Source organism: Phaethon lepturus, unplaced genomic scaffold (genome assembly GCF_000687285.1).
Source record: "Phaethon lepturus isolate BGI_N335 unplaced genomic scaffold, ASM68728v1 scaffold30401, whole genome shotgun sequence".
NCBI classification, from domain to species: domain Eukaryota; kingdom Metazoa; phylum Chordata; class Aves; order Phaethontiformes; family Phaethontidae; genus Phaethon; species Phaethon lepturus.
The window spans coordinates 714-9,559 of record NW_010516049.1 but is presented as its reverse complement, the minus strand read 5'-3'; the positions used below and the strand labels follow the sequence as shown (position 1 = coordinate 9,559).

The window sequence follows — 8,846 nt, the reverse complement described above, 5'->3', positions numbered from 1 at the left end:
GATGACAGCATCGCTTCTGCCGTGCATCATCCAGCTTCCAGTTCTCAGGGTAGGTTAGACAATCACTGACATACTCCTTTAATTCCTTCTGCCACAGATCATGAAGTAAATAACATGTTTTGAAAGGGCAACATTTCAGTGTGTTGCTAAAAAGTGCTGGGTAAAAAAGAACTCTATTTTCCAGAGATAAATACTTAACCTGAAGAAAATAATTGGCAAAAAATGTCTCCTGTCTTCAGCCTTAAACTGAAATCAGTACTTTTCTAAGTGGAATTAGCCATAAATTGGTTGGAAATTATTAGAAGATTATCTGGCTGAATACAAAGATGCATGTTCAACTTAAAGCTGACATTTGCTTCACATTCTGAGTAGTGTTTTGCCACTTATCAACTCCAGCAGCATTCCAATTTCACCAATCTACCTGATTTTTTTTTAAGCACAATTATGTGTTAGAAGTGAACATAGTTGAAGAAAGCTTAGTCAGTTACTTTGAAGGGAAAGGGGCTTCACATATTTTTTTAAAGTTTTCTGATATTTTTAGGTTTACAGTATAGAAAACTCAAAGCATGGCTTTTATATCCTCCACCTCTATGAAGAGCTGGGTCCCTGAACCTCAGTCAATTATATAAGGGTCCAAAGAATTTGGTTTTATAAATCTCCTGTAAAGGTAATAGCTGGTGTGGAAATAAGAGAGGGATGAGGCAAGGTAGGTAGCCCTGGAGCTGGTTCCAGGTTTCGTTATAGACCAGGTGACTAACTTGGAACAGGGCAGCTAAAAGGGCAGACTCCAGTCCAGCTGTGAGCTGAGTACATTTTGCCTGGACATCCCCTAAGTACCAAATATATGGGTTTCTCCAGTGCTCTTGCAAAGTATCTTCTGCTTCTACTGTTTTCCATGCCTGTGCCCAAGGGAGCAGCTGTAGCATCCCGCTGTGGAGTGCTGCAGTGTTGGGCAAGCCTGGGAGAACTGGAGTCGGTATATTTGTTCCTGCCAAATAGAGGTGAGATCTGAACCCCACTGTCGGGATGCAGTGGAAATGCATCCCATTTTGCATTGCAGCGATTCACACCAATGCATCAGGGAGCAGCTTCAAAAGGAGGAAACTATAGTTTTACACCCCAGTAATACCACTATAAGTGTTCAGTGGAAGAAGTGAAATGTGAGGTAAAACTAGCATGCAACACTTATCTTTTCCACTAGCCCTGACAAAACCAAAACCAGACAACTAGATGAAGTGGAGATCATACTTGAACAAATTAGGACATTTTTGATTTAGAAAAGCATTTTTAGAACCTTTGTGTTGAAATAGCTAAGATGTCACATACAATCAGATGGAGAAGGAAGAGAGCCTTGTAGAAATCAAAGTCCCCCGAGTGCTGCTGTTTTGCACTGTTCATTAGTGATTGCTGGTATCCACTGTATGAAAGGTTGATCCAGTCAGGCATAGGAGGACATAAATTCTTAATCCCATGTCATGGCTACAAATTTTCTGTCATCTGAGGATCATGCAGTACTCTTATTAATATTGATATGAATTTTATTGTTGACTTTGCCACTAGCCAAATTGCACCTTGTATCTTTTCAGGCTGTTGTGGTGAGAAAGTAGTGAAAGTGAACATGAACTGAAAACCAGAACTGAGTGAGCATCAATTTATCAGACCATTCTGTACCTTGCAAAAAATGTACAGATGGCTAAAGTTTATTTTAGTGACTCTTACTTCATGGAGATACCAATGTATAAATATTCCCATGTTCATTTGCTTGGAGTCTGTGTCCTTTTTTCTTTGACAGAATCTAAAGCTTTTTAATTTTAGAATCATAAAATACTTCACTGATAATTTTGTTGGAGGAGGTTTACTGAATAGAAACATAATTTGTTCCAGCCAGAAAACATAGCATCTTTCATAAATGGATTTTAATTAATAAATTTCTATCATACTACAGATTTTACATGCTCATGAAAGCCTTTTCTGAAAATGTTAAACTACATGGAGTTTGAATTAATGTAGTGGAAGTAGGGAACTTTAATTGTTAAACAGAATTTAGTAGCAGCATCAGGTAGGTATGACAGAAATTCAAGAAAAATTGCAGGAGCACTTTCTTCTACTTCAGTAATCTGCAGCTAACAAGTTAATCCTTTGATCCTGCAGATCTCAGAAGCTGTTAGATGTCAAAACTTGATGAAAGTCTCCAGGCAGTCACAGGGTTTTCCCCACTCCTTTGACTCTGACTCACCAAGCCTAAGCTTAAATAAGTGTGACTATTATGGCACCGGAAGCACACTTTATTTGGCCTTAGGACTTCCTAAAGAAATGGTTATTGTTGGATAAGAAATCATTACATTAAATCATATGTATTTTTTACTTAAGCCTTTGACTGCTGCGTGTGTGTACAAGCTGCCCCAAGGAAGTTAGTCTGTACCAGGCAGGAAAAGTGCCAAAAGTATAATTCTCCAAGTGTTTAGCTCTCCCTGTCTCTTAATCGCAGGGTGTTACTGCAAATGTGCAGAGGCATTTCTACTGGGGAGACCTCCTGCTCTTATCCTCACCCTTGGCTCTTTGGTGGTGAGATGGGAGAATGGCTTTCATTTGGTTATTCCTGTGATACAGTGAAAAACAGCTATCAGCTTTGTATATTTTGCATGCAGAGAGAGGACTGATATTCAGTGATGCTGTGATATGACAGTGGCATTCAGCCAGTCCTGACAGGGGAGATGTAGGACGCTTCCAGGAGGGCACGTTTGTCAGAGGGTTCCCCAGTCTTTTCCCCCCATGACTTGACCATACCTCCCTTGCGCAACATTGGGACCTCTGCCCATTGTGGTTGTTGACTTGAGAACGTTGTTTGCCTGTAGATATGGCCCTGAAACAGGAGGAGACAGGAGAAAAGAAAGGTAGGAGCAGGCTGCGGTTTACATTTAACTCTTTTAGGGGGCTATGTATGGCCATGGCCTATAGGTTTGATATTGCTCCTTTTCAATAATAAATTGCAAAGCAGGGGCAAGAGCCAACCTGCAATGTACTGGGGCGTGGAGAGAGAGTGCTTAGCTCCAGCGTGGAGATATGTGGTGCCATATGTGCCATTAATCAGGCTTTTTCACCTGCATGAAAGCATTTCGGTGGAAGCAGGTCTGCTGCAGAAGTATTTTCCTGGTCAGAACACAAATAAGGCAGAGAAGACTTTGCCTGGTGGTGTGATTACCACCAAAAAAACACTTTACTTTTAATGTACTTCTGAGATCTCACTACCTACCCTAAGCAGAGTTTAAGACTGTTTGCAATAATAGCTCACGTTCATGACTCCCACTAATGTCACAAAACCTGGAACATTAGCAATTTGCATATAGCTGTCATGAAAGCAAGGGCCTTTCCCCTTGCCATACATAATTACAGAGGTTATGTCCTTTTCAGGCAGTCAGAGTATGTGTATCTGTGTGAGCTGAAATAAAAACAACCCTGAGTTTGATCACTCCACTGATAATGTTTAGTCTTGGCTGCATTAAGATCAGATTATGGAAAGATCAGAAGACAGCTGTTGCCCTGTGGGAGGGATCATCTCATGGTTTCAAGCTAGAGTGGGGCACTCGGCTCCCACTATGTTTAATCTTTGCCAGGTCACTTAATCTCTTTGGCTACATTTAAACTGGGATATTTAAACTACTACACACTTTTTCAGACTCTTAACTGGGAGTTTACCCCAGATCCCACAGTAGAATGTGTTTTACTGGCTTTTTCTGACACATTCTGGTTTTCTTGGAAATTAAACTCCGATGTGGGATCGGATAGGAAACACAAGAGCTCCAGCCAGCTCCCTTGTGCAGTGATGCCTCTGCAGGACGGGACAGGACCTCAGGAGATGCATCTCCAAGTCAATTTATTTTTTATGTTTCTGTTCCTTGTCTGTGAAACAGTGGTAACAGCACTACCAACTCCAAAGGTTGTGTTATGACCAATAAAAAGCATTAAAGATAGCTTGGCATGGTAGATCAATCATGACAATTTGCTTCGTTGGTTCAGACTGTTTTATTATCTGTGACAAGTTGGACCATAACATGAGAGTATCTGTCTTCCTAGAGCCTAACAACAGACACCTACAGAAGACTGTAAGAAAGGTGCAAGCATATATGACACCTCCCCACTCTCCTATCCTCCAGCAATTTGCAGCTCAGGGCCTTCCTGATACAGAGGTGTTCTCCTGTATTGAGGAGCGGTTTGTGATTTCTTTTTTACCCAGTTTTGGAATCCCTGCACACTGAAAAGTTGATGATACTGTGAGCAGTGGAGGCCCAAGAGCAAACAGGTTTATGCTTGCAGCGGTCAAGGAACTAATGTAGATCCTCACCTGTGTTTTCAGTAGTTTCCAGCAGTACCACAGAAAATAAGTAATAAAAAAAAAGCTCTGGCCGAAAGAGCTTTTGGTCTCTGCTCAGCAAGATGCAGCAAAGTGAGACCAAGCACACATCTGGAAACTGTTACATGGAAACATTCCTGTAACAAGAACATTCACTTTCAATACCCAGACCCGGAGATGAAGTCTTGTATCTCAACAGTTCTCTCAGCTTGTCAGATCCTTACCGTAACATACACATTTTGAAAAATTCACTGTGATGGCACTTGAGATGCCTTTTAGTCTTGAGTTCTTAATGATCAAATTAGTTTTATGTAGCCTTTCTTTATCTGTCAGTCTGGGTGGATTTGTAAGTAACAAAATGACATTACACCAGCCTAATCTTCTCTGACAAGGTCACAAGGCCATGTGGCTAGAGCAGAAGCATCCAATACCAAATATCTAGACTGTAGTAAGGTCTCTGATTCGGTTTCTGCTTACTTCCTGTAGACAAAATAGAGATGTGTAGAGTAAATGGGTTTATTGTCTTTTACAAGGGCCATTTGCAGGCTGCACACAGAGAATAATTTTTGTGGTCTCCTTGTCCTGTCAAGGGTTGTGCGGAAAGTACGGAAGGTGTGCCTGGTCTGCGGCAGTGTTTTATTAGTGATCCAGATGGCATAATTGTACTAGGTGTGTCTGGGATGGAGTTAAGTTTCTTCATAGCTACCCATACTATGCTGTGTTCCTGTCCTGTGACTAGAACAGTGTTAATGACACACCAGTTTGTTGATGTGCCAGACTTGTACAGTGTCAAGGCTTTCTCTTTTTCCTACTCTGTCCCTGCAGCAGCTGGGCCTTGGGTGGGCAAGAGCTTGGGAGAGGACACAACAGGGTCAGCTGACCCAGACTAACCAAGAGATTATTCCCTGCCCTACAATAACATGCTCAGCAATAAAAACTGAAGGGAGGATGTTTCTGGGGGAAGTGGGCATTGCTCAGAGACTCTCTGGGCATTGGTCTACTTGTGGGAGGTGGTGAGTGATTGTCTTTGCATCACTTGTCAGTTGGGTTTCTTTTTCCTCTTTCCTTCAGTTATTAAACTGCCTTTGTCTTGACCCAGGGGTTTTCTCACTTTTGCTCTTCCTATTCTCTTGCCCATCCCTCTGGGGTGGGGAGTGAGCAAGTGGCTGTGAAGTGCTTAGGTGCTGACCATGGTAAACCACCACAATAATAGAGAATAAGATTATGAAACTAGCAGAAATCATGAAGTTTGGTGATATTAAAAATATGCCTGGATAAAATTTATATCTCCATGGTAGCTAGAGATGGATGATACGGTTTCTTTCGACGCTATGAAATCTCCTGGGTTAAATGAAGCAGTAGGACTTTCATGACATGAATAATTATGTCTCCTTCCTAAGCTATTCTAGGCTATAAAGAGTTGTCTTAGTTAAGTTAGGCTCAGCTGCATCATCTGCTTTTGCTGTGGATGAAGAGCCTATGCAGATAATGGCAGTGGCTCAGCTGACATCTGATGACTTTGGCTGCCCCAGACTCTGTTGGGTCTCACTGCCTCCCTGCATTTATCCCATGCTATGAGATATCCCTGCTATTTGAGCAGTCTTACAGGAAGAGAATAATCCACTGCCAATGCAGGCTGGATTCATAGTCAAAATCGACATAGCTCTCCTGATGTGGCTGGATGAGAAGCTGACCCATTATCTTTTAACATTTCCCACCTGCCTTCTGGGCTAACACACCAGAGCACTGCAGGAATGCAGTGTTTCTGGGGTACTGTTTTGCTCGTGCAACTTGAGTGGATCTTTAATTCAGCATGGATTTTATAACTGTTAGCTGCAGATTTGCCGATTTCCTTTGCAGATTAAGGAAAGATGCCATAACATAAATGACTGACAGGGTGTCACTGCTGTGTTGTGACAGGCTATCCTCTAAGAAGTATTGTTTGATGACATGTATAAAACAGAGCCATTATATGTGCTGTTTGTATTCAAACAGTAGTTAAAATGTGGGCTGTCAGTCAAAGTACTGATTACTTACACAGTGCTATAGTAAGTGGTGGTGGGTGCAGTGAACAAGGTGCTAGAGTAAATGTTTGTTTCGGAGCTTCAGACAGCATTGTCTTTTTATTTCCAGCCTTCATCTAGCCATAATAAAAGATCCATCTTATACATTGCCTAAAGCATGAGACTTCACTGCAGGCTGCTAAGAGCTCTTTGATAATGACATACCAGTATTAAAACCAGTTTCTGAAACACGCTGGTGACCTTTTCTTTTTCCCCTTGAGCAGTTAGAACAAACCTCAGTGCTCTGTGGCAGTGTTTTTCATGGCTGCAGAAGCCTCCACAGGCCTTGGCTGCAGACCCCTGCTTCTCTGTGCTTTGCAGAGGGTTTGAGGACCCCTCTCAATAGGTTTCACTGGCTGCTGAGGATGCAGTGGGTGCCTTGCAGGGAAGACACAGGACCTGATCCCAGAGGATATAAACTCATCCCTGTTTCTGGCCTGCCAGCAAGTCCTGTGGCAAGTCACTCCCAGTGCCTCTGTGTGCAGCTGTGGTATGGAGGTGATGGGATGAACTCTCTTCAGAGTCACTCACATCTGTAGATGGGTGGAAGGGGAAGCTGTCCAGCTATGCACTGACGTTTCTGCTAAGAGATACAGTCACCTTCCTTTCCCTGCTGCCTCCCCTGTTAACAGGCTTGTGGGGAAGAGTGGGCACGAGTAGCAAGTGTCTGAGTGCTGCTGCAAAGCATGGGTGTTGCTGCGTGGCCTGACATGAGCTTGGCCTGAACGACAGAGAGGCAGTGGGAACTTCAGCTGGTCTCGCACTGCTTTGTGGTGTGTATGTTGGGTGGGAAACACCAGGCGAGTGTTACTATGGCACTGCTGAAAGGACACCAAAGTGTATGGTTTTTGCAGTGAGGTGGAACAAAAAAGAACTTGCTTTTTCCCCTCTTCTGCTTACTAAGTGGAAGAGAGAAAAAAGAATGTTCCATTCACAATTACAGAGAATAGTCAAATAATTGAAGTTTTCCTTCTTTGCATTTGCTGTTCATTTTCTAAAACCATTCAGGTTTGTCACATTCATAATGACATTTCCATCTTTGTGCTTGTAAGCTGCATCGTTGTACAGATGGGTGGTTTGCATGTGCCAAGGAAACAGTCCTTATGTACACACATCACTTACATGTAAAATGCTTTTCCTTTTTATGCTTACCCTGTGATCAGCCTGAAAATCAGCTGTCAGTAACAACCATCATAGTGGTAGCATCTGAATATTGTGGTTTGATTTGTCACTGATTGCAAGGACTTTTGAGTATAGCCTTGTAGAGCAATATATAGTTGTTTCCAGAATTTGATTTTTCTGCAGAATGAAAGGAAATGGTCACAATTGTACTCCCACTGTCAAGGTATAGCTTGGTTATGTAGAGAGACTGTATACTCATGTTTTTCTTCCATATCGTCTGATGTGAACATATTAACTCTTTATTTTCTTTTTGTATATTTGTCAATTACATATTGCTCTGTAGTGGTTTTACCTGCCAACTCCTTTTTCAGGATATGCTGCATTATTTTGTACTGTACAATTGTTGCAAATATGATGCTTTAGTTACTTTTTGTAGAAAAAAAATAGAACCAGTACAACCTCTGGTTTCACAAATGAAGCAATTCAGAATGGATTATCAGTCAGATTAGGCCCTGCACACTGCACTGGGACCCACAGAAAATCCTTCTACCTTGCATTTGTTTTAAAAAGCAGATTGCCTCTAATCCCACTGTTTTCCACAAATCTCCATGCACAAAACTGTGCTCCAGTGTCATGAGGAACTCACTTTGGTTTTGTGCCATACTCTAGCACATCATTTGTGAAACTGGAGTTGGCTGTTCAGTCATGTGACAGGTATGTAATGATGTTTTCCAGTGTTCATTGTGAAATTGATTTCATTTTTTTTTCCTTTTTAAGGAAATTTGTTTTGGGGAAAAGCACGTCACACAAACTCACTGCTTCTGCTTTCTTTTGTCTTCCTCCCTTTTCCAGACCAGGATGAGAGAGCGGCAGAGCTCAGCAGGGAGCAGAATGAGAAGACCATTCGCAGCACACAGACGGCTCTCCGCAATTTCCGAGAGTTCCTTATCTCCAAGTACCCCTCTGAGACCCGAGAGATCTACGTCATCCCCTGCAAAGAGCTTGATGCCTACCTTGCTTCCTTCTTTGTGGACGCCAGACAAAAGGATGGGTCTGAATACGAGCCAAACAGTCTGGCCAACTACCAGTGTGGGCTGGAGCGGTATCTCAAAGAGCACAGGTATGGATACAGTATTACGAGGGATAAAGAGTTCAAGAGGTCCCAGGAAGCTCTGAAGCAAAAGCAGATAGAGCTGAGGTGTAAAGGGAAAGGAAACAAGCCACACAAATCCATGAAGCTCACCTTTGCTGATGAGCTTATCCTGCGCAAAAGAGGCTTATTGAGCCGCTACAATCCTGAAGGGCTGCTG

At 42.4% G+C, this 8,846-nt stretch overlaps 1 protein-coding gene across 1 annotated transcript in view; it reads left to right on the top strand.

Annotated features, from left to right (window-relative positions):
- Nucleotides 1-2,857: 2,857 nt before the first annotated feature.
- LOC104627630 (zinc finger MYM-type protein 3-like) overlaps nt 2,858-8,846 on the top strand; it is a 6,696-nt gene continuing 707 nt past the window's right edge. Inside the window, 2 exon segments of the mRNA XM_010295957.1 lie at nt 2,858-2,894; nt 8,389-8,846. The exon segment at nt 8,389-8,846 is cut by the window's right edge and continues 488 nt beyond it. Coding sequence (XP_010294259.1) covers nt 2,858-2,894; nt 8,389-8,846 — 495 coding nt within the window.